The sequence below is a fragment of the Equus quagga genome, chromosome 16, assembly GCF_021613505.1.
Source record: "Equus quagga isolate Etosha38 chromosome 16, UCLA_HA_Equagga_1.0, whole genome shotgun sequence".
Taxonomy (NCBI): Eukaryota; Metazoa; Chordata; class Mammalia; order Perissodactyla; family Equidae; genus Equus; species Equus quagga.
The window spans coordinates 22,463,099-22,489,139 of record NC_060282.1 but is presented as its reverse complement, the minus strand read 5'-3'; the positions used below and the strand labels follow the sequence as shown (position 1 = coordinate 22,489,139).

Sequence of the window (26,041 nt, the reverse complement as noted above, 5' to 3'; positions counted from 1 at the left end):
AGAATCAAGAAGAGTTAGAAACTCGATTTTCTGGATATCAAAAAAAGCAAGGACATTAAAAATATTATTCTACAAATATCTGTGGCAGTTCAAGATAAAGTACATAATGCCACGAAAGAAAAACATTAAAGTATTCCATAATTTTATACAGAGAACAGATTGCTGGTTACCAGAGTGGAAGGGGAATAGGGAGAGGGTGAAAGGGGTAAAGAGGTACATGTGATGTGTACAGTGACGGCTGGAAACTAGACCTTTGGTGGTGAACATGATGTAGTCTATACAGAAGTCAAAATATAATAATATAATTATACACAAATACAATGATATAAAAATATAATGATGCACATCTGATGTATATAATGTTATAAACCAATGTTACCTCAATAAAAAATAAATATTAAAATATTCTATAATTTTAGAAAAAGGAGCATTGCAATTTATGTTGATCCTAAATCATTATTGCACAAAGGGGCTTTAGAAATCCTTAGTGACTGACCATTTCTGTCCTCGGATTTCTCTGTAAGTATCCCCCTACCCAGGCAGCCTGGAGAAGTTCAAACTTTTATTAGGCACCCTTGTCAAGGACTGGTTGACTATGTATGTGTGAATTTATTTCTGGGCTCTCCATTCTGTTCCATTGGTCTATGTGTCTGTCTTTTTGCCAGTACTGTACTGTTTTGTTGACTGTAGCTTCATAACACATTTTGAAATCAGGAAGTATGATGCCTCTAGCTTTGTTCTTTCTCGAGATTGACTTGGTTATTCAGGGTCTTCTGTGGCTCCATATAAATTTTAGGATTGTTTAAAATTTCTATTTCTGTAAAAAATGACAGTGGGATTTTGCTAGGGATTGTATTGAATCTGTAGACAACTTTGGGTAATATGGACATTTCAACAATATCCAGTCTTAATTCTGCAACACAGGACAACATGGATGAACCTTGAGGAGATTATGCTAAGTGAAATAACGAGTCACAGAAAGACAAATGCTGCATGATTCCACTTACATGAGGTACATGAGTGGAATCATGGTTGCCAGGGGCTGGGAGAATGGGAAAATGAGGACTTACTCAACGGGCATAAAGTTTGAGTTAAGCAAGATGAACAAGCTCTGGAGATCTGCTGTACAGCATTGTACCGATAGTCAACAATAACGTATTGTACCTTTCAAAATTTAAGAGAGTAGATCTCATAAGTGTTCTTACCACAATAAAATAAACCGTTAAAAAAAAGAAATCCAAGTGGCCAACAATAGATTTAAAAAAAACATTTTTCCTTAAAGGCTGCTCTTTTAAATATACATCTTAACGATAACACTCGCTCAGACACCCAGACTCGATCATTTGAGCCATGATAACACTAATTATAAGAATCAACCCTAAAAAAAAGAAGCAACCCTAGAGACCTCTCTCTTTCGGAAAATTAATCTCAAGGCAAATAGAGAAACCGGGGAAAGGAATATGAAGTGGCAGGATGGTACAAAAATTCTCTGGTATCATTCCTAAAAATTCTAGATATTGAAAGGGATGGATATACACCTCTTTCTCACCACCAAAGTTCATGTCCTTTACCTGCAACTTCTCCTTTTCCGAATATATTCCGTGGACCTGGGCAGATTTTGTGTTGGAAAGTGAACAATGTCATATTAAATGACTTCATATTCACCATGACACAGGCAATTTTCTCCTGATAAAATTTCTTTTATAGAGCTGACCTTTTGGATTCATCTTCTTTGAAAGTTTGGACGGGGGCAGCAATAATCCACTGATGTGTTGAAGGCCACAGCCCCTCCCTTACCTGTAATAACAATCTCTCATCGCCTATGACGGCAGCTTGGTTCCAATTAATCACTTCAGAGAATGGCAACTCCCATCCATTGCTGAGCATCACAGGGACACAGGCAGCCTGTGCAAAGAAAGGGGACTTCATGAGTGTGAGGAAAGTGGCATCAGGAACCGTTCCAATCAGGGTGATATCTGTATAAATTCAAATTCTGGCATTTCTTAAGTTGCATGGATCTGACTGCTTAGGCCAGAAGGGAAGTAAGCTTTTATGAGTTATCAAGTCCACATGAAGACTGTACGTATCCAGCCAAGGTTTTAATATTTGCAAGTCTTGCCCTAGAATGCTAAAACCCCATTTCTATTCTAGTTCATGGTTTGGCTGACCCTTACTTTCATGGAGAAGATTGGCCTCACTGGAGAAGTTTTATTGATGTAAGAAAATCATTCACCAACAAAATCCTAGCATAAAACCAACCGTGAAAATAAACAGTTTTGTCAACGTAACTGCTTCAAGCCCCCTTGCAAGTGGTTTCCCCCGATGTCATGAGCCACAAAGAGCAGAATGTGGCTTGGCATTCCTGATAAAGCATTTTGTGGACTTCACTATTAGGGCTGCTCACCTTTCTCTTGCTGTGCAAACATCTGAACCAGAAGTGTGTTCCCTTCAGTGTGGAAGGATCCCAACCACTGTTGTACCAATTTACTACCTGCACGGTGATCTACCAGCCAATAAACACCAGGCTAATGACAAAATTCTGGTTCCAAATAATTCATAATCCAAACCAGAGGATAATTTGCTCCACACAACATCCCAAGAGGCTACAAGAACATTAGTGAAGGTACGCTTCACAGAACACACAGAACAGACTGGAAAAGACTTTCAAGAGAAGGAAGCGCTTCTGCTGGAGGACATGACAGAAGGATGGAAGTTAGGAAGCACCATGTCAAAAGCACAGATTCAGGCAAGGTGCAGAGAACAGAGGAGGAAAGAACAGAGCAGCCATGGGACAAGAAGTGGAGGAAGAGAGAGGTTGAGAGCATGCTTTCTCACAATCAAGGGAGGCCGGTTGCAACTTCCAGGTGGAAACGTGGACATTTGTCTCAACAGGTGGAGGCATTTCTGCAGAGTGAGGTTAATGAGCGGAGAGACTCCCGCGCAGGCCCTGGAGCTGCAGCCGGTCCCCTAACTACAGAGCCTCCGAATAGCTGGGCCAAATGAGTAGCACCACCCTGTTGGGCATCACTCTCAGTATTTAGAGGAACTGAGTGAAGACTGAGAGGGAGGACAGGACAGACAATTTTGCTTTTGGTAAGTCCCACCAATAAGCCATTTTCATTGCTCTTGAGACTGGCTTCCAGAAGAAGGGCAGAATCTCTGGGAGAAGCCCCGCTAGGCTGCCTGGCTGGCACTCAGCTCTGACCTGTGTTTGCAAACATGTCCCTAAAGAATCCATCGTCCCTTTCTCATGTCAGAAGGCAGGGAGGGAATCCCAATCCCCCACTTATAAAAAATGCTGCCAAAAAAAAAATGTTGCAGATCTTCTTGCAAAAACATATTTCAGTTGTTCAAGGCAAACCACACATTCTCTTTAGATCCCAGGCGAAGAGGAAAGGTTCAACCCACCCAGTCTGACTTCAGTCCTCAGCCCTATTCTGGGAGGGGTTTCAGGGTCTCTTACCTGCAGAGCCTCCAGGAACCTGAAGGACCCAAGCCTGCGACCACGAGGAACCAGACAGAAAGTGGCATTGTGCAGCATTTCCCGATAATCATACCTAGAAGGAGAGGAGGAGCCATCAGCAATTGAAGACCCATTAGGAACTCGGGGGGGTGAATGAACAGCTGGGGGTGCACAGCTGCCTGAAATTACCCAGAGCAATTCAGGAAATACACCAGGCGTGCAGTTTTCACTTTTCCAATTTGGGGTGGGAGGTTGTTGCGTGAAGAAGAAGTGTGAACCTTCAGGTTGGACAAAGCAATTAGGGTCCTTTGCAAACTGTACATAAAAGACAAGTCTGATGGTCCCAGTAACAATTTGGCTTGCCAAGCCTTTCCTTCCAAAATCAGATTTTTATGTCTTGATGAAATGTGTTGTCTCCAGAAGTTTAAAACACAAATCACTGCTAGTTATTCTTTTTAAATGTCATGTCATTCAGCAAAACTAAGACTGTTGTTTCCCACCCCACAAAGCCATGCTATTAAAATCTACTCAAGAAACCTCCATTACAAGCAAAAAACAACATTTATTTTCTCCTTCAAGCTGGAGTTTCTACATTTAACCAAGAACATTCAGTTACCCCAGACAAATACTCCTGTATAAAAATGGTTGACGTGGCTTAACAGGGGAAAAAGGAGCTGAGACAGAAGGAGCTAGCGTAAGAAATGGGGAAAGAGGACTAACAAAAGAAAAAATAATAGTAGGGGGTGTGGAAAACTGGGCTGCGAAGAGATGATTGTTTCTCTTACTCAAATACCACTTAATGGTCTTCCATTGCTTTTGCACTTGAAAAAATGCAAAACAGAACGTGAGTGTCACCTGTCTTTTTATGCTGGTGAAGGGCAGGAAAGATGACAAGCATTCCGTTTTGTTTAGGCTACCGCTTTAAAAGTGTTTCCACAAACACATTCCTAAACGCGCAGTTTCAAGTTCATTACGAGTTTAAGAAAACTTGGGAAACTAGAGATGGCTCGTGTCCTGTGAGGGCCCAGATTCTCAGAGCTAAGATGAAATCACTCTCATTTTTCAAGAGTTTCCGATGCTCAGCAGACAGGTGTGACTTTGACAGTAGCATATGTCACCAGCATTTTCTGACTCTAATAGTCTAATTTAATCATAGCCTGAAGGCACTGGAATCTTCCCTCCTCTTTTGGGATACTGATATATACATTTATATTTTTAAAGTCCACATCTATTTTTATATTCTCATACAAACTAGGCATATGGGAGTAAGCCAATCTTCAATTATAAACCCGTCATTAAGAAGAGACATCATGCAAAGGACCATTTGCTTAAACAAGCGTGTACAACTAATTTGCACAAGAAAAGGTCACCGTGAATGGATTAAGATTATCTCCATTGAGAGTAAAATAAAAACCCTTGCTGCATTAATTAAACCGCAAAAGAGACTTCAAAGTAGAAAGGATTTTTCAGAGGTCTCAAATTTAGCTAAATAAAAAAATATTAAATTATGATGGTATTGGCTTCTCTTTTCCTCACCAAACACAGGGAAATAATCGACAAGTGTCTTCAAGTTCAACTGTTGATAATGTCTGAATCTCTACCTACTTCATGGAGAAGAGGGAAATGTGTACACACACGCAAATATAAGTATAAAGTTTAAACTGAAATTTTTTAAATATAAAAAGGTCAAATATACTTCAGACTACAGCAAAGTTTAATAAGTGCCCAGAATAGAAACCCCTGAGGGACTAGCACAGAAGGTCCAACATCCTCATCATTAGGCTGCTAAAAATGTAAAACCCTATTAAGGTTCTGGCTTGTAACAAGTTTCAAAGTTGCCAGTTGCAGAATTTACTTTAGGGAAGGAGTAGAAGGAGAGGGAAGGCAGAAAACTGAAAAATTCAAATGACAGTTATTCTAGGGTGTTGATTTCTAAGTGTTTCTACAGGAGTATTTGCTGAGGCAGCGAATAAAGCTTACACGATTGAAGCTTGCGTTCATTCACAGACAGGTAACAGGACATGAGGGACAAGCATTGTCACAGGAATCAGCAGCCCACTAGCTAGCTGTGAGATTAGGAACAAAACTCATGAGCTTTCTGGGCCTCAGTTTCCTCATCTGCAAAACGAGCCAGTTGGGCTAGATGAGTAACAACCGTTAGAACATTCCATTATTCTTTGTTATTTTTTAGGTAAGAAAGAAGAATGTCCTTTGAGAATATCCCACTGCTCCAAAGGTTTCCATAACCATTGTGTGTATATATATTTGGTATTTGGCTATCTGCTCATATGTACACAATGTATGTTTAATGTGTATTCATATAGACACAAAGACACCTACAGAACACATAGACACGTAACTGAAAACAATGATTTTCAGATTTCTAACCATGCTTAGCTCATGAACCAGCCTCTCTTTTGGGCTCTAGTGACAGTGAGCCTAGGAATCACTAATGTGTTATAACTGAAGAAGTAATGATGCCCCGCGAAGGGGACAATCTTTCTATTTGGACCTCATAGGTGTTTGGTACCCTCCCAATGAGCTCTTCTGTGGACCCACCTCTCCATTTCAATGATCTCACACCTCCCACATCTACCTCCTTCCGGATGCTTAAGCTCATTTATTCAGTCATTCTTTCAAGAAATTCTATGTTCCGGGCACTGTTCTAGTCCTGCAGATGTAGTACAGGGAAGATCTTCCCCTAGTTGCTGGACCTACCAAAGAATCATCTGATAACTAGAGAAGGCTGATGAGAACTTAAGGTGTAAAATCTCCTGGGGGTATCTGCATCACAAAGTACACTATGGAAGGCTGACTCTCCAGAACGACCCAGTAGGGAACTCTGTGGACACTCTCTACAGCAAATCAACAATTTAACTGGTAAAAATGATAAAAAACATTCATTTGAAGTTTCTGGAAATTGTCCTAAGGGCATAATGACAAATGGGAAAACATTTGTTCAAGAAAATCTACCAAATCTCAGCAAGAACAGTGAGCGTCTGTGGCATTTGAGCCATGACCCCTACCAGCTCTGCCTTATGGAAGCTCGACCCCCAGTGAGTACAGTCAAGAAGGCTGTGCCCCTCTCCCACCAGCTCCCACCAAGAAAGTGAAAAGACAACCCACAGAAAGGAGAAAATATTTTCAAATCATAAATCTGATAAAGGACTTTTATCCAGAATATATAAAGAACTCTTATGACTCAAGAATCAAAAGACAAATAATCCAATTTTAAAACAGGCAAAGGATTTGAATAGATATTGTTCCACAGAAAATACGTAAAATACCAGTAAGCACATGAAAGGATACTCAACATCATTAGTCATTAGGGAAATGCATATCAAAACTATGAGATAACACTTTACACCTACTAGCATGGCTATAATTAAAAGGACAGATGATAACAGGTGCTGATGAGGCTGCAGAGATTGCTGGTGGGAAGGTAAAATATATTGCTGGTGGGAAGGTAAAATGGTGCGGCCACATCGGAAAACAGTTTAGCAGTTTCTTCTAAAACTAAAAATGGGCTTCGCATGTGACCCAGCAATTGTACTCTTGGGCATTTATCCCAGAGAAATGAAAACTTATTTTCACGCAGAAACTTGTCCATGAATGTTCATAGCAGTGTTATTCTTAATAGCTCCAAACTGGAAACTATCCAAATGTCCTTCAGTGGGTGAATGAGTCAACAAACGGTGGTACATCTATAGCCTAGAATACTTCTCAGCAATAAAATGAACTATTGACACATACAACATGTTTAAGGAAAGTATGCTAAGTGAAAAAGCCAATCTCAAAAGACTATCTACCGCATTATTCCATTTATGTAGCATTCATGAAACAACATAACTATTGGGATGGACAATAGATTAGTGGTTAGGGATGGGGGAGAAAGATAGGGAGATGACAGGTCAAGTAAGGGGGATAATCTTTTTAAAGGGACTAATTCTTATCTTAGTCCCTTTATAGTAACTTACATTACCTAAGTTTAGAAATGTAAATTACATCAAAATCATAAACTTCTTAAAAATAAGAGATAACTAACACATGATATCTTAAGCAAGAAAATAAGTAGATCAGGGAGGCAACCAATCTCAGATACTTAGACCTTTAATTAATAAGTGGTTGTGTTACCTTTTTCAGATGGGCATTAAGGTCCCTATTGCATAGGTGATGACCCAGAAGGTAGAACAGTTTTCATAAATGACTACAAAGAGAAATGCAATAAAAATGACCCGACCCTGAATTTAACCTAGAAATCAGTACCACTCTATGGGCATAATAATTTTCTCCTTAAAGTTGTACTGCATAATGTATGGAATACACCCCATTTAAAATGAGCCATGTAATAATGCATAATTGAAGTCCTTCCTCTCCATATGAAACACATTTCTGCTGGCTGCGATTCAGTGCAACCCGGGAAGAGGAAGGCAGTGTGGCATAGTGCAGTGGTCCTCAAAGTGGATGCTCTCAGCCAGAAGCATCATCAGCATCATCCGGGAGCTCGGTGGAAATGGGAATTCTCAGCCTCAGCTAGACCTGCTGAATCAGAACTCTTGGGAAAGGGCCCAGAATCCTGTGTTTTAACAAGCCCTCCAGGTAATTATGATGCACCCTAAATTCTGAGAACCATTGGCATGGTAGTTAAGAGCTTAGCAATTAAGAGCTTACTGGTTAAGCAACTTTAGACACAGCCAAACCTGGGTTCGAATTTCAGCTTTGCTATTTACAACCTGAGTGATTTTAGGAAAGTTATTTAATTTGTCTAAATCTTAGTTTCCTGGTTGGCAAATGGAGATAATCCTTCCACTGTGAGCATTAAATGATACAACTTAACTAACGCACAGCTACTTTATAAGCAATCCATAAATAGTAGCTATTATCATTATGGCTGAAGGAAGCAACAGAATATAACGGAAAATACAGCTGATCTGAAGTTAGAAAACCTGAGTTGAGGAATGTGGGTTCTGGATCTACCACTTTCTGTGTGACTCTATGCAAACTGTTTAAGTTCTCTGTGCCTCCACGTTGTGAAGATTAAATGAGATCATGTCTATGCAGCATAAACTGCAATGCAGCAGGCAATTGCAAGTTATTGCGGTAAATTTTATCAGGACGAGAGGAATAAAAACATTTAAAAAATGTAACGATAAAAAATAGACAAAGACAGAGCCAGGGAGAAATGTGGAGCAGCCTCTTTAAAATAAAATGAAAATAGAAGCTGTGAATTACAACGGAACAGCAGCTTCTAACTGAAAGGCTTCTGCCTTATTATCAGAAGCTACACAGACAAGGACGTTGCTGGTGCTGTGTGCCCATAGGTCCTCCCCTGGTTCCCACCATTCCTCTGTAGCATGCACTTTCGCCACGGGAGCTGTGTTTCGTTAATCAAAAAGGATAGGGAAAAAGCAAGTAATCCAGCCTCTCATCTCTGTAGCCAAACAGTTCTACTCTCCCCTTGATGTTGTTACAGTTTGTCTCATGAATTTATTTATAAAGTAACTTAATATCTACAGCTGATCTGTTCCCTCCAGCCCCCATCCTCATAAGTACTTAATCTTCTTTGCTTACACCCAGGTTCGAAATACATCCCTTAAGAAAAACAACGTATGACTGTTGTAGTTCCATAAAGTGCACTGGGATAAGAGAAATAAAATTAACATCTTTGAGCACTTCCTCTGCTTTTTTTCATTCATTCAACAAACATTAATTGAAGGATGATCATGTGTAAGGTACTATTCAAGGTAATGACAGTCCAGTGAAAAGGCAGATGTGTTGTCAAATAATTACTATTAAGTGAGGGAAGTGGTAGGGTGGGGCCTGAGGTGGGAGTTATGCAGAGAAGAGAAACGACAGCCACAACTTGGCTTTGGTGGGGAGAGTGAGAAGCAATGATTTCTCTGGCGGAAAGAATGACTCTGAGCTAAAAATCAAAGGAGAAGCAAGAATCAGCCTAGCAAAGGGCTAAGAGGAGGCGATGGAGATTTCTGGAAGTAGAGACCGCACAGCAGGAGCAAAGGCACCAAGGTGAGAGAAATCCCCCACAGTTTGGGGAGGGGGAGGCAGGGAGGAGGTGAGGTCCCACTGGGAAGACTTTGTGTGATATCTCCTGGAGCTCAGACACGATCTTGTGCGGGTGGTCATGAGTCACCGACGGGCTCAAGCAGAAGAATGACATGTTACCAGTGGAATCCTCAGGACTCAGTATAACCCAAATTCACAGGTGAGCGCTGAGTTCAGCAAGTCCAATAACCTTGCCAAGGTAGGTCACAGCTATGGAGTCACCTGGGCTCCAGCTCCAGGCGTTCCGATTCCAAAAGGCCTTTGCTTTCCACTACATCATGCTGCCTCCTCAGTCAGCCCACACAAACGCCGTGTCTGCAAATAATATTCCTTACAGAGTGAAGTCCTAAGCAGTTCATCTAGTTTCAAGCATTAGCAACAAATGGCTACCATTTAAAAGGACCCTCCCTCCTACTCAAAACTGCCCCATGTCACACGGGGAGTTCAGTCCAAGATGGTGCTCTGTTATGTACTACTCATGTTGCCTTAGACCCTTTCTTGGCCTTTACAGATTTAACACACAAAATTTCAATTATTTTTGAGAAAACTGCATAATATCTAACAGTATGTAACTGGCTCAAGACACAGCTTTGAACTGAGAAACATGAGTGGGGGCCAATCTTTTAGCTGGAAAAGGGTCCAGCTGGCCACTATACTACGTCTATTTGTTGTCTTGTAAGCACACATCCAGAAAAGTATAGTCCCCTCTGGTGTTTGAGAATTCACAGGATCCACTGAGCCTCAGTTTCATCATGTCACCTGCTCACACAGTCTTTGTGCACTTGAATGAGCTACTATACGTTCCAGGGTCAGGTAAACGCAGGTGAGCTACACAGTGTGCGGTGCTGGGCTCTGGGCATGGCTGACCACATTGGCTGCGGCCTCGGGGACACTCAGTGCCGCCAGCGGGAAGGCACTTGCTCTGGGGAGGTGGTGCGATTCCTCACACAGGCGATTCTTTGCCTCGAGCACTGCCTGTTGCTAGAAACTCCAGGGCACCTAGTCACGCCAAGCATTAGGAATTTATTTCTTTGTGATGCTTCTCAGAATGACACCGCCAAGCCCAAGCTGTCCACTGCAGATGGCAATGCTGGGCTACAACCAGCAATAGGTATTTGTATACACCCTTTCACACTTCTTGGCTGTCCACAGAAGATCATCTCCTTTTTATGCCCATTTAAAATCCATTTCCATACAGGGAAGGGAGAGAGGTAACATTTCATGGGCTCTGGCTGGGGCATGAGGCCCCAAGGGAGGCCCTGACTCTGGCACACACATTATTTCATTGAAGTTTCACAGTCACAGCGGGAGTAGACACGGTTATTCCTGCCTTTCACAGGGAAAAAGAGAGAGTCGGAAAGATACTTGGAGTCAAATATCCCGTCTGAACACACTGGATCATAATCCCATGTCATGTCTAAACTCCCCCACCACATCTCTACCCTAAACAGCTACCGACAGCTCAGAACTTTAAACACATTAAACCTGGACCAGGTGGCCATCACCGCCTGCATATATTAATGAAAACAATATGAACCACATGCACCTCATCCTTCAACAGGGGTAAAAGGCCATCTCGGTTCCCGCTCATTAAGTAGCAGCTCGATGGTTAATACGTAAAAGAGGGTGATAAAAATATGATAACCATTAATGATAACAATTATAATAATGATAAGCCCCCCACTGATTACATGTTTCCTGTGGGCGGGGCAACAATCTGTGCACATTATTGCACTTTATGTCTACAGCCACACCTGAAATGGCCCCATTTTACAGATGATGAAGTAGAGTACTCAAGGTTTTGTGGGGCTTGTACAAGGAGGGCAGGATCCACAATGCACTCCGCCGTCTCTCAGAGCTGCCTAGGAGGAAGAAGCAACATGCGGCCAGCAAAGGTGAAAACGAAAGATTTTTAATACATTGTGCCAGATGACACCAATCTCAGGAAGCTGACTGAAGGAGGCGAGGTTTTGAGCATCACTTTTTGTGCTCAGCAATACCAAATTTCAAACTACTCTGACATAAATGCAATTCCAAGACACGTGGCTCTAAATTCTCTGGTTAAAATAAAGCACTTCTGAAAATGCTAAATAAAGGGCCACCTGGTTACAGGGGGAAAGAGAAGGGAGTGACAATAAAAGAGCCAGCAGCAACAATGACCTCAGGTGGATAAATGGGTCCACAAGAGGTCTACCAAGGTCTTGGCAGTGGGAACTATCTGTCCGTGACAGGCCCAAGGGCAACTGGGGAGCCCAAGGTCATTATTTTACCGTTAACCTTTCACCAGGCTCTACGCCAAGAACCCTGGCCAAGTGGAGGAGGGCCAGGAAGCGTCAACTGAAGCTGAGAAGACCAGCACAGGGGCCAGCAGCAAGGAGCCTCTGTCCTCGATGGCAACTCCTCCTCAGGGAGAGACCGAGTCCCAGGGAGCAGGCTGTGGCTGGAGCACTTCTCCCCAACACACCTGTTCCTTCCTCTGTTTCACTCCCACTCCTGGAGGAAGCCCTATCTGATCCCTGAGTCCTGGCCAGAGACCCTCTTGTTGCTCACACAGCATCCGGGCTGATCTGTCTATGGCTCAGTCTGTATTAAGTTGTCTATTTTCTTGTTTTCCTTCCACTGGACTCCAGGAGACAGGACCACATCCTACTTTCGGTTGAACTAGCACCTACCACAGGGCCTGGCCTACAGGAGACGTTCAAAAAATAGTTACGAAATGGATGAAAAGTGCTCAACGTCCACTGATTTGCCTTTAGGTATATAGGGACCGTGAAAGCAATAGAGAGACAAAGAAGAGAGGCCAGCCCCTCACTGTAACACTATCTACTTCATGTCCGGCTCTTGATGACGCCAGGTCTTCCTACGATGCTTGCCACTCCTGTGTTTAGGCTGAGCCCAATTAAAGAATGAAAAATAGTGTCTTATTTTTTTGTCTTCCTTTTGTACATATTCTATCCTTTCTTCTCTATCTTTATTTCTAAAGACCTGGTAGCCTGTCAAAAATTTCATCTCTCTCTGTACACTGATGAGGGTGGGAAATTGTTTCACCAGCCCTGATAAATAGCATTATTTGCAAATCAAGTTAAATGTATGCACAGCGCTTTTCAAACTGAAACTTCTCCTGGCCTCCTTCTCTGTCTGAGCAGAAGAAAACAACACTGTGGAACCTCCTCCTGGCTTCTGTAATGATAAGCACTGCGTTGGTCCAAAGGCAATGATTCCCCATCCCCCAAAGATAACTGGGCTCAACCCAACGTTCTGACCACTTTCCTGCTTGAGCCAAGACATTCTTTCCTGTCCAGCCAGCCTTGGTCAGCCCTGGGGTTAGGAGGATGTTTGGAATTCCTGCTAGGCTGTTCTCGTCACCAGAGCAGGCACTGCGCAGGGGCTGTCCGGTGGCAAATCTGACATGCCCTGCATTCTTTGTCAGCGCTTAAGCCTTTCGTCTGGTCCTTGCACTTAAGTGATTATAAAATACCTTGGGAATCCAATTACAGTTAATGAAATGACGGCTGGTTCAGCTAACCTCCCCTCCCCCTCTCCTCTCCTATTTTCGCCATTCCTGGGGTCCACCTACTGACTTTGACCATCAGGGCCAGCTCACTCCCGGGCCTTTTGCACTGAACAAGCAAATAGACTACAGAACTCTGTGTAAGTGGAGACGGTGCCTCCTCAAGAAATTATAGGACAGCAACAGACTGTGAAAGCTACATGAAGCTAGCTGTCTATAGAAAGTTTAATCTTTCCCATCTGGGTATGTGAATGTAAAAATGTATAGGCGCGTATGTGTATCCATGGGACATAAAAATTTGTGTTATGGTTAACGATCTGACACCACATATTGATTTACCAGATCACCCTTCCATGAAGGTTTGGTCACTGGAGATTGGGAAGGTCCATGAGTCTAGATTCTGCCATTTCCTTTGGGAGAAGCACAACAATGCCCCATGGGAGAGACTCTGTGAAGCTATGAGTCACCTCTCCCTCCTCCTCTGGCTGGCTCTGCTCAGCACAGTTCCCTGTGAGAAGCAGCTAAGGAGCCAGCCAACTCCTAGACGGCCTCATTTTGGGAAGAGGCTGTGGGACAGACAGAAAATTTCAGCATCTGCAAAGGGGAGAGGTAGACCAGGTGGCCCTTAAGATGCCTCCAGACCCTGGTATCTGCTCCCTGGACAGATGAATACCAAGCAGCTCCTCTGTGCCAGGTAGCACAGTGAGCACTGAAGAAACAAAGATGCAGAGACCTAAGTGGTATATTTCCATGGGAACCAGAGTATCCTCCCGCCCCCCTTTCCTGTTTTACTCCTCCTTTGGGTCTCCACCTGAGCCCGGCAACAAGAAACATACTCGGGTTCATATTAGTTTCAGGCCAGAATAGGTTCAATCTTACATGTTCAATCCACTCTCCATAGAGCAACCAAAGATACCTTAAAATGTTCACTCCCAGGCCGAAAACCCTCCAACAGCTCCTCATGGCACTTAAAATGATATTCACACTCCTCGCTCTGGCCGACAGGGCTCCATGACAACTGGCCTCTGCCCACAGCTCCAACTGCCCCTCTCCTCACTCACCATCTATAGCTATACCGTCCTTCTTTCAATTCTTCGACACACCACACTCATTATCATTTCCTGGACTTGTACTCGCCATGCCCTCTGCCTGGAACATTCTTATCCCAGATCTACCTCTAGAGGCATATCAGCATTCAGACAAACAGTCCTTCCTCAGACAGGCCCTCATGGACCAGCCTGTGTTCCTGGCACTCCCTGTTCCATTGCTCTGTTTCATCTCTGTCCTAGGATTTACCACTGTCTGAATTCACAGATACATTTGTTTTACGGGCTTACTGTCTTTCTTCCTAAATATAATGGAAACTTCATGAGAGCAAGAACTTACCTGTTTTTATTCACCACTGTGATCCCAGTCCCGAGACCTCTGCCTGGACCATAGTAACCTTTTAAGAAATATTTGTTGAATGAATGTCAGATCTCCTTCTCATTCCTCAGGGAATACTACCTATGAGGTCATAAAGTGTCCAAGTTGCTGACCATGTTCACGAGGATAATTCATAGGACAGATTTCTAAAAAAACATAGAGAAAAGAAGTTCCTGTTCCTTTTTGTTTTACACAACATCAGCCTTATTTCTCGGTTAATGTTAAGATTCATCAACGTCTCCAAATGCCATCTGCTATGAAAGCAAGATCTCATTAAAAATGTCTTTAGAAAAAACAAATTTTTTAAAGAATGTGTTTAACGGGTGTTTATGTAGAGCGATAGGATGAAACCTGCACAAAATCAAATCTAGAAACTACAGTTTCTGGTCTTGACTTTGTCATTACTGTTTGATTTTAAGTAGGGCACTTCAGTTCTGAATCCATGCTCATTCACAAAATGGAACAATCAGACTCATCCTGCCCATCTAACAAGGTCTACTGGGGATCTAACAAGACAGTGTGCATGAAAGCATTATGCAAACTAAAGCACTTATGACTATTAGGAAGGACCAGGCAAGCATTTTCTTGGAATGGTCTCCGTACAGATGAAGCTTAAAGAAGAAGATGTCAAAGGCTTAGCATTGTTTTTTTCTCTTTTTTCTGAGACCCAAATCCATCCACTACTTCAGAAGTACAGATCATTTTCCAAAAGAAGCATCTGGAATAGCTAATTTTACCAAAGCCAATGATTAAACACACACAATCCTGTGGGGCTGAAAGGCCGGCCACGATTTCCAGTTTTCCACTGTGTTAGTCTTCAGCTATTAACCAACCAATCAGTCTGTTTTCAGGGTATGAATTTGTAATGAAGATGGCTCAGAAGTCTTGGCTACAGGGTCCTTAAAGAGAGAGCAGTTCTGTCACATGGAACATCTTGTTGCTTGATTTCCATTAAGGTATCTTGGCTTTTAAATAAACTGTCAAGTAAAACTTGGCATCAAAACAGAAAGTGAGTAACTTCCTTTGTAGAGGAGCTGACAGCTCAGCTGTGTGTCACACAGATAGCTGCTAAGAGTCAGCTCCAGAGGCGATTGCATCCTCTCTGGACAGGAGCCGGTCCCACAAACAGCCTTCCTCGGGATTCCGCCTTCCTAGAGATTAAGTCTCAGCAAAATTGAGGGAAGATCTTTATGGAAAGGTAAGCTGGCAACACCAATCAAACATATCTCTCTCCACAAGTGTTGGTTTTGGAATTATAAAAGTTTTGGAGGTGCGAAAACATAATTGGAAAACTTTTTTTCCCTGCTTAAAGGGGTAATTGATTTCACAGGTGTTTAATTATCATTTGCCGTGAGATAATACCTTGTAGTGCCATAAAAAATGGATTTAATTTTCGAGTGCTTGCAAAACCATTGCCAAAGCCAAGTTAGAACTAAAGCTAGATAATTATTCTATAAATCAAACACACTGCCTCCTTTCTTTGAAATTTTTAATACTTGGGGATAATGATATCTGACAACCTTGAAACTAACATGAAAAAGACTTTCCTGCCAAGTGCCAAGAGGCAACCATTGGAGCATTTCAGGCAGTTTGGATCATTAACGGTGACTCAGGCAGCCTCGGGACCCCGTCTGCAGACTTCCAAAACATGCCAAGGGTAAGGGCATTGGTGTGTGTCAAGATACAGTATTCTCCACCAAGATCAAATGGTCACACATCCAATAACGTCCACAGAACAACAGAAATGAAACCCAAACCACCCGTAGCACAAAAAACTGCCTGAAAACAACTGTTACTCTCTGAGCCCAAACTAGGAGGCCTGGAATGTGGAAAGTGGAGGTTTTTCAACTTGATCCGTGAATACTTTCCTATCGGATGCTTAAGGCACAACACTTGTGCTTTCTGTAATAACAAGGGAGAGAAATCATGAAATCAAAAAAATGTTAACAGCTGGAAGGCACCACAAAGATCGACCAGTCCAAACACCCCAGATGAAAAAACCAAAGCCAGGAGAGGTCAAGTAACTTGCCCAAGATACCACCACCAGGGGCAGAAGCAAGATAAAAAGGATAGTTCTGAGCAAACAGAGAAAAGAAGAGACAGCTTGAAAACAGATTTGGAGTCCCATTCTCATCCAAAATCTAAAAATAAAAGAAGAAATTTTTTAAAAGGCAAAAAAAAGGAGAGATTTCATTTGGTGGAGAGGAGTGGCTATTTCTTCAACAGAGCCCAGTTTCCGTGGAAGTGTGAAGCTGCCTTAAATAACTGGGGGTTTTCGCTGGTGCCACGTTTCAGATTTTTTTTTTTTCTCCAACTTTTATTCAGAAGCTGCTGAAGTCATAACATGTTCCATTAGATTAAGTATGCTTAAATGATTTAAGAAAGCAGGGCAATCTGGCTGGGCACACATACACACTGTCAGCATTATTTAATTTATTTAATGCCTGTGTACAGAGGGTGCACACCCTCCAAATCACAGCACGACATGGATTTTCAGGCAGTTCAAACTGGCCTTTACAGTACTGGTTGAGGGGTTATAAAGCAAGATTTAGTATAATTGGTGCCATTCCTGGACACTGTGTTTGTCATTACAGTAAAAATCTGAGCTAAAGGCATGTGGGCAGAAAGGGCAGAAGAAAACGTGGGTCCCAGTATAGTCTGAAAGGGATAGGCTGGACAAGTATTCATAGGTACTGGCTTGGGATTGCAATGGAAACTCCTGCAACCAATAAACCTGGTGATAATAATTGCAGCTAACATTTATTGTGAGCTTATAACATGCCTAACCCTCTGAAAAGCATTTTATGTCTGTCTGGCCATTTGATCTTCCAACAACCCTATGAGGTAGATAACATTATGTCTCCTACTTCATAGAAGAAGAAATAGAGGATTATATCTAATTTGTCTAAATTCACTTAAAAGCAGGCAGATGGGATTTGAACTCAGGCATTCTGACTGTAGGGCCCAAATTATTACACAGTATACACACTGCATCCCTTCTATAATGCTTCTTGGTGATGGCCATGGACTAGCTAAGTGAGCTCTGTCTTGAAGGACACCATGAGAACCACTATGGAAGCTACTAGTAGGACTGATCTACGGTTTTTTAGCCAGAGATACAGCTAGCACTACATCAGGTCTTTGATCTGGCTCTGAATTAGAGAAGATATCCTTCCCGAAGTCAGGCCCCATCTAAGGTCTTATTCCTAGGTCCTGGGGAGCAGGCAGAGAAGGTGAGAAACTAATGGCTCTTCATTTGCCATATTTTACCCCAGACAGGATCACTTTTGGAACATAGAAACCTCAAGACTTCTTCCTAAGAATTTATATAAATTTTACTTTCCCAATCCTCTGTGGTGCCTTGGGACCAAGACCCACAAGATGCTTTTCAGCTACCTAATAAGCTTGTGTAGAGCCCCTGCTGTGTGTGCACATGAACAGGATAGGGAAGAGACAAAAAGTAAATACTATAGGTGACAATGACATTTCATTCATTCACTCACTTATTCATCCATCCACCTATCTACCAATAATACTTGTGAACCTGTGAAGAACCAGGCAGGCTATTGTCAGGAGCAGGGTATACATGGTGAGCAAAATCCTCCTCCTCATCATGTTTGTTTACCTTACGGAATTGACAGTCTTGTTTGGGAGACTGATATTAAATAATTAACCATAATAAAATCAACAACTGTGGTGAGTGTTCCAAGGAAAGACTAATGCTTCTATCGGAGCGGATGGAAGCGGAATTTGATATAGTCAGCAGGAGGGGATTAAGCTGAGCGCTGAAAGATCCGTAAGGGTCAAGCAGGACTGGGGACGAAGATGAAGAACTGCAGGGTTGACAGCAAACCATCAAAGGTCATCAAGAAATTTAAAATACATTTGGGCAAGCAAAATACACACACCACAACTAGTCGTCTCAACAAGTCAGAAACATCTTGCTGTGCTGTAGAATAAATCCATAGGATGTTATGGAAAACAAAGTCTGGGGCTTCCTTCTGCCTGGAAGAACGAGTGTGATTAAAGACTGGATGTCTGGAGAGATATGCACTTTCTGTTAAACACGTTGACTGTACTACCCCATTCTAGATTCTACACACCTGCTCAGAGCTCACGGGCAGCAGACCTTAACCCACATTACAGAAGGGAAAGCTGTGGCAGAAAAGAGCCTTGACAACTTGATTCGAGTTAGTGAAAGATACTGAGGATTGCTCCTGTTCATTTTACCTCGTCCTCCCCCAGGACCTGCCAACCCACCTATTTCAGCATTTATTTATGAGCCCCGTTTTCCGTTGCCGCCAAATTCAACAGGTTCTGTAGAGATGGTGCTGAGGCCCTAAATAATCATATTTTCACAGTAATTAAAAGCCAAATTCCCCAACTCCCTAAATGCTACAAGCAGCTTGAATGCCTGTATTTTGCCCTAACATTGAGCATCTCTAGGGTGAAGGAAAATCGTGAGAGAACAGACTGAAATGACTTAATTGTAGAAAGAGGCAGCCTCACAACGTAGTGGAAATGGACGGAGAGGAAACAGAAGCCAGAGCTTCTCGAGCAGCCCCTGCTCCTGCCCATCCTCAGGTCCTGACTGCTGAGGGCCTGACCCGGGTCCCACAGGCCCAGAGAGGCCTTGGGAAAGCATCCTTCTGCCACAGCGATGAGTCCTTCCCGCTGACTTTAATAGTCCTTAAGGTGCGAGGTGAAAGAGGAAATTTCAGTTATTAGGGCACTAGTTTGGATTGCAACCAGGAACAAAAGAAAAGCCACAACTGGGGTTCGCCAGCAAAGACACCATTTTCATCCATCTGCTTCCCAGACTAATTTAGGGATTACAGGACCTACCCAAACCTCCAACCCAGCAAAATAAAGATCGTATTGTGAGGCCAGACCAGAGACAACCACTGCCACCTGTATCTTTAAAGGTGCTAATCCCTTGAAAAAAAAATTGGAAAAAAGCTGGGAAAAAACTCTATATGTATATTTAAACATCACAAAATATAGTTTCCATTTTTTTAAATCAAAGTCCTTCCAAGAATGAGAAAACTGATGTAAAAATCCAAGGAAAGGCTTAAAATAAAATAGAAAATAACACCTTCACATGCAGAAATAATGATAACGCTAAAACCACCACTGCAGTTTCCAGCACACTCCTATGCTGAGCACTGTGCTATTGGACACAGACTATCACAATCTAAACCTCACAATCCAGGATGCTACTCTCATCCCCATTCTGCAACTTAACATGGAGGCAGACAGAAGTCCGAAAATCTGCCCAGAGTTATACAGCTAGTGAGGAAGGACAATTAGAATCCAAAAGTGGTCGGTCTGAACCTGAAGTCTGAGAACGTGCCGGACTTCGGGGCATTTTGTACAGGCAGCTTCTGATGTCTTAAAAGAAAGTGACACAGGTGAGATCTTGCAAAGCTTCGAGCACTGAAAATATTTTGGTGCTCACTCCAATGGGTACTTCAAATAAAGTACTAACTGTCACATCCAGAATTTACATGGAGGCAGCCATTAAAATGGCTTATTTCTAGGTTATTCTGATTGCTGCCTTCTGGATAAGTTAATGCATTCATAGTCTGGCTTTCTCTCTCTCTCATCCCCTTTCTGAAAGGGTGCTAGGCCCAGGCTCAGTTGTCTGAAATCATCCTGAACAAAGAAAAACCAAACTAAGTTGCAGGTCCATTCACTTACTTGTCACTGTGAAATCCTCTAGTCGTAAATAACTCAGTGATCAGACGTATAAACACAAAACCCAGCTACTCATTCAAAACCTTCCCCTTGGGAGGCTGAGTGGAGACTGCAGAATAATAGTGAAGAATAAGTTAGCAACTACTTAATTTTTTAAAAAAAGAGAAAAACCCTACAACTGAGAGTGAGTGGCCTTCGAACTTAAACTGAATTAAGACAGTTGCGTGTTCTTCTTGCTTCTTGTGATGTGGAAATTGGGGGGAGGTGGTGTGAGAGGAGACTCTTTTGGGTGATATGTTAGATGAGTCCTTGCAAAGTAGCAGAAGTTAAAGCCACAAAATACCCACCTGAATCCACAGTCAGACATCTGCATCCCAATGCAACAGCAGCAGCAAAGCATCAGGATGTCAGAAGTGCTGCCCGCTTAGCTCTCAGACCACAGGCCTGCTGGGCATCCTTTGCTAAGTCTACTTACAAGCTAATTCATAATTTACACAAGGTATCTAGGCATGGAAGCTAAGACATAAAACATTTATTGACAAAGGGACCGGCTTGTCATTTTGAAATAATTATGTTTCTTTAAGCAAACCGGCAAATTGCACCTTCTCCAATTTCCTTATTGAGCCTTACAGGCAATTTCAGTCCTGATTTTTTGGGTGTGTGCATGAAAGGAGAGCAAGGAGACTCTATTTTCTCCCTGGAACTTTTATCTTACAAACCCACAATCTCTAAAGGAAGACTGAAAACCGGTGTGATGCCACATCTCCTTGAGGTATCCTGCAGCGAAGGGATTTCCTCAATGCTGCAAATTTGGGCAACATAATGTACACAGGGAACAACTAAATAGAGAACACTGACGTTCAACTGCAGATTTTAACCTGTGCGCACGAGACTGAAGCTCTGACTTCAAACTGCAAAGCCCACACGACAGAATGTGTGCAACCCTGATGAAAATTTAGATACTCGAGATGGCCAAAACGTGTCCTCCGTAAGCAAACGACGCTTTACGGTTTACTTTGTTGCCAGCAGGATAATGATGTATGATGGAAACCCCAGGCACAGTCTCCAGTGCTTTGTTTTTTTTTTTCAAAGATTGGCACCCGAGCTAACAACTCTTGCCAATCTTCTTTTTTGTTTTTCCTGCTTTTTCTCCCCAAATACCCCCAGTACATAGTTGTATATTTTAGTTGTGGGTCCTTCTAGTTGTGGCATGTGGGACGCCACCTCAACATGGCCTAATGAGAGGCGCCATGTCTGTGCCCAGGATCCGAACCGTGAAACCCTGGGCCGCCGAAGCGGAGCGCACAGACTTGACCACTGGGCCAGGGGGCCGGCCTGTCCGCTGCTTTTAAACAGACAGGATGCCCAGCGTTAATTGCACAGGGTATTACCATCATTAAGAATGTAGCCACCCAATTCAACCAGTAGATGGGGCACATCCACATGGCAAGTGTGCCCATGGAACTCACTTGGTGAGAAAGGAGAACAGATCTGCTTCCTCCTCCTTAGCTCCCATGCAGTCAGAAAGATACCAAATGGGAAGGCAGGGGGAGTACATATCTCATCTCTAAAAGAGGCATTGGATTATTTACCTGACTTCTCTTTCACTCCTATTACAATGTAAATAAGAGGGGGTGGAAACTAGTGGGATGGTGGTAGGTGATTAGAGTTGGCCAGCTCAGAAGAAAGAAGTGTATTGCCCATACCACTTTGAATACACTCGTAAAGAGCATCATTCATTCATTCAGTCACTCACCCACTTTGGACCAACATTTACCGAGTGCCTACCATATGCTGGCACCGCGCTGGGCTGGATGCTAGATCTACAATGGGGACTCACACAGAGAGGAGAGGTGCTCCGGGGAGTTCATCATCTCTTGTGGGAAACGGAGCCTGAAGAAATGGAAACGCAAGTCCTATGTGGCTACAAATCCTGATGGGGCTAAAGAAAGGTGCTGGTGGTCAGGGAGGCCCCCTGTGAAGATGCAACATTGAGATTGGGCCTGAGAGCTGAAGAGCAGCCAGCCTCCTAAAGGAGAATGTGAGAACAATTCAGGGAGCGGGAACCATTTGTGCAGAGCCCCAGTTGGAACATCGCTGATACACTCAACCAACAAGGGAAACCAAGTCAGCCCCGGTAGTGGTGGTGAAGATGGAAGTGTTGGTAGAGGAAGGATGGTGAGTGATATGGCCCAGATCATTTGGCTCACAGGGTAGGAGGTGTCCCTGGCTTTGAGGCATACTCATACACTCCAGGGAAAGCACACACACACAATTATACAGACCTTCACTGTCCAGGTGCTATTTTAAATCCTTTACATATGGAAACTTCATTCAATTCTCAAAATAACCCTAAAAAGTAAGTACTATTACTATCACCCCATTTTTAGAGATGAGGAAACAGAGGCACAGAGAGGTTAAGTGACTTGCCCACGGTCACACAGCTAATATGTGGCAGAGCCCAGATTGGAACACCAGTGGTCTGACCTCAAAGTGTAGGCTCTTAGCTTCTATACTCTAACAATTCTCAGAAGCATCATTTTATTTCACTATTACTGTGTGTATTTTGCTGTGAGTATGATAACTCTAGGCTTTCTTTTTTTGCATTTTGGTTTTATTTTGGTTTTGGTAGCAGAGAGGACGGATGTGGCCCAAATAAGAAATCTACAATTTGGCATTGAATACAAGGCTAGACAGACACATCATATGTCCTCATAATCAAGCACGATTGTGTACCCCGACTCTTGCCAGGCACCAGCTTCCTCATGAGTCTGGGTTCTGTACACGGGCTCCCCAAAGGACTGTAAATCAGCACGCTAGGTATCTCCACGAAGTTTCGAACAGATGTTCACCCTGTGCTTACCCTCCCAGGCTCCAGATGGCTCCAGATCCTGGCTCCTTCCTCCTGCAGACCCTCAAATCACGCTTCAGACAAGTCAGCAATGCAGGCTGAGGAAGGAGGTAGAAAGGAGCAGACCTAGTGCAGTTCTTCGAGAAGCCCTGGAGAACCCAGTGGCATTTCATATATGCATATAAGGAGCCCTAAGCCCAGTCAGCATAAATCACTGCCAGCCTTTGCTACCTGGATACAATTTTCCAAAAGACGAAGTTGTTTTACAAGTTGCAGAAAAAGTGTCTGCTGCCAGTTGGGCTGGGTCCACAACAATGTATTCCAACGTCTTCCATAGGTAACAAGTTGCATAGAATTTTACTACACTGACATAGCAGCAAGACAACTCCATACCTACCCCATCTTCTCAAAAGGGAGAGGAGTAATGCTGAAAAACGGATTCCAGCAAAATGTGGAAAAGTCCTTAAGTACCTGTTCCAAACCAACTGCAAAACTGGAAAAATCAGAAATTAAGAAAAATAACAATTCCATTCTTTCCCAGAGCAAGGAATGGGTTTACATGTTTCTCTTTCTCCCCAAAGTATCCTTGACATTATCTAGTAATTTATGCACATGGATGACAAGAAACCTCAGAGGACAGCGCTCTGCCATCAAGCCCCACGTGTTTTCTTGACAGCAATCTAGCGAATCTCCATCTTTCTCCCTTTTCTCCAAAGGTCCACAGACTTTTCAAAAAGTAGCAGTTGGGGTTCCTCTTATGAATGTCCTGCCTCTAACGTTCAGTCATCCGCCTAAAAGATGAAGTACCATGACAGAAGCCCAGATGAACATCTGAGGCCCAGAATGAGTGCTTGAGATGTGCTGGTGGAGCCCATGCAAACAGGCACTGATTTTGTTAGAATCCCTTGTAAATTTCACTTCCTATTTATTTGACTTTTCATAGAGGCTGGGGGGCTCCCGTCAAACCTGCCTCACCCTCAAATAGCAAGAAACAGGAGCCTGTCCTTCGGTGGCGTCTAGGCCTTGGGATTACAGAACGAGAAACATCAAATGGGCTTACTTAGAAATTACTCACATATGCTTTGTACTTATGGAAACTTTCTCTGTTTTCTTCATCCCTCTTGGACCCCAGGGGGCTGGAGTATTTCACACTCCTTGTTCCCTATGTACCACCTTCTATAGACAGAGATAATTATGGGTAGGATTATTTATTTCTGACTGTCAAAACTCACAGCAAGGCTTATTAGGAGCAGGTATTCCATATTTGTCCCATCGAGAGATGACGGCACAAATCGTATAAATCGTGTAAATAACCAGGTGTCTGCACACACTGAACGTCTAGAAATGCATTTGGGCTGACGAATGTTTACACTGTGTTATACTGCTTGAATTTACCCTCGGTTGGGGAGAAGTGGGGATGGGCAACGTCACAATAAAGCAAGACGGTATTACTGCTCATCATTCCACGGAAGCTTCCCTTCCTCACCTAAAACCCAAATGCACAGAAAGTTAAGCCATTTAAAAATGAAAATTATTAAAAACATGTTATTTAATTATAAGATATAATTTTCAAATAAGTAGAGACCTTATCTCAAGGATAGCTGATATCCACTCAGGTACAGGGAGGTTAAGTGGTTGCCCAAGGTCACACAGCTTGTGAGGAGCACAGCCAGGATTCAGCCCAGCTCCAGGGCTCAAACTTAACAGCTACAAAGTGCCACTGCTTGTAGAGTCAGTTGACAGTCGACGGAACAGATCATTTACAAAATGGAGGGACTGTATGAATCCCACCCACCCCTTAGAAAAACCTAGAGAATCAACTGAGCCCAGGCGTGGTCAGGGCTTGGTAAGGCCAGCCTTCAAGTGGAAAGGGTAATTCTTTATTCAGGAACCAGCTATCGCTCAAAGTTACATGAATGTATGTTTTTATCTTTTTGGGGGGTATCCCTCAATAGGACATGATTAGCCATTCTAGATGATTCTGTGGGCTGGTAGAAAATTTTGTGGGTTGGTACACATCTTTCTCAAACTATTTCTAGGCTGGATGAATCTTTGTCTAGGAATCTGTTTCCCTGGCCTTCCAAAAGCTGAAGTGCATTTTGCTTGGTTCACAGATAATTCCCCTTCTTACTACCCTTGGCAAGGAAACCAAGTCTGAAAACGCAAATGACCCTGAAAATGTCCCAAGGACGTTCGGTGGATTTTCCTTATCTCTCATCCACTCCTTCTTTTAAAAAGAAAGCTCCAGAAATTTATAGCCCAGGAAGATGGGTGGGGAAAAATGGTGCTATTTAAATGCAAAATCACTCCAGCAGGTAGTGTGTGTGTGTGTGCACGCGTGTGTGTGTGTGTGTGTGTGTGTGTACTGCATTGTGGTGATGAGGTGGGTAGGAGGAGAGTTGAAAGAAGGGGGTGGATGGAAGGTGGAAGGAAATGTGCATCTCTGTGGGCAATTCAATTTTTGGTTGTTCCATGGAGACAAACCAGTTAGCATGGATTGTCCAGGTGTTTTGTATGAACTGGCTACCTGCCCATTGTGAACTGGAATTGGATTAAGCAGCTCATTCCAAACACCCCACCAAACAGCAAATGGTCACATGATACTGATTTTCAGTCACCAAAACCCTGGCCGGATCAGAGACTTGGAGGGAAAAAGCTTGCTAACCTCCCAACAATCTTTAGACTTTGATTCCTTCAAACTCAGCCACTTCCCCGAAACACATCTTTTTCTCCCCTCCTCCCTTTGTAGATTTTGCTTTTTAAAAAGCTCTCTTGCTAACTGGAAGGCTGCAAGTTCTTCTGAACATAAACATACCCATCAACCAACCAACCCAGCAATCACCAATTTGTGTGCTCTGGCATATAGGTTTGCTGGTCCCCCATACTTGCAGGCTTCGAAGTCCCGTGGTGAAATACATGACCACCCAATTTGCAAGTTTCATTCAACCCAAGGTTCTAGAACCAGCCACCTCTGAAAGAGAAGTCCTGAGAAGCTTGGGCTCAATATCGAGGGATTCTGCACATGACCAAT

At 43.0% G+C, this 26,041-nt stretch overlaps 1 protein-coding gene across 1 annotated transcript in view; it reads right to left on the bottom strand.

Moving 5' to 3' along the window:
* EXT1 (exostosin glycosyltransferase 1) overlaps positions 1-26,041 on the bottom strand; it is a 271,756-nt gene that overhangs the window by 31,732 nt on the left and 213,983 nt on the right. The window contains exons 2-3 of the mRNA XM_046641695.1: positions 3,464-3,557; positions 1,798-1,905 (exon numbers count right to left, since the gene is read on the bottom strand). Of these exons, the coding sequence (XP_046497651.1) occupies positions 1,798-1,905; positions 3,464-3,557 (202 nt within the window). The remainder of the gene's footprint in view (positions 1-1,797; positions 1,906-3,463; positions 3,558-26,041) is intronic.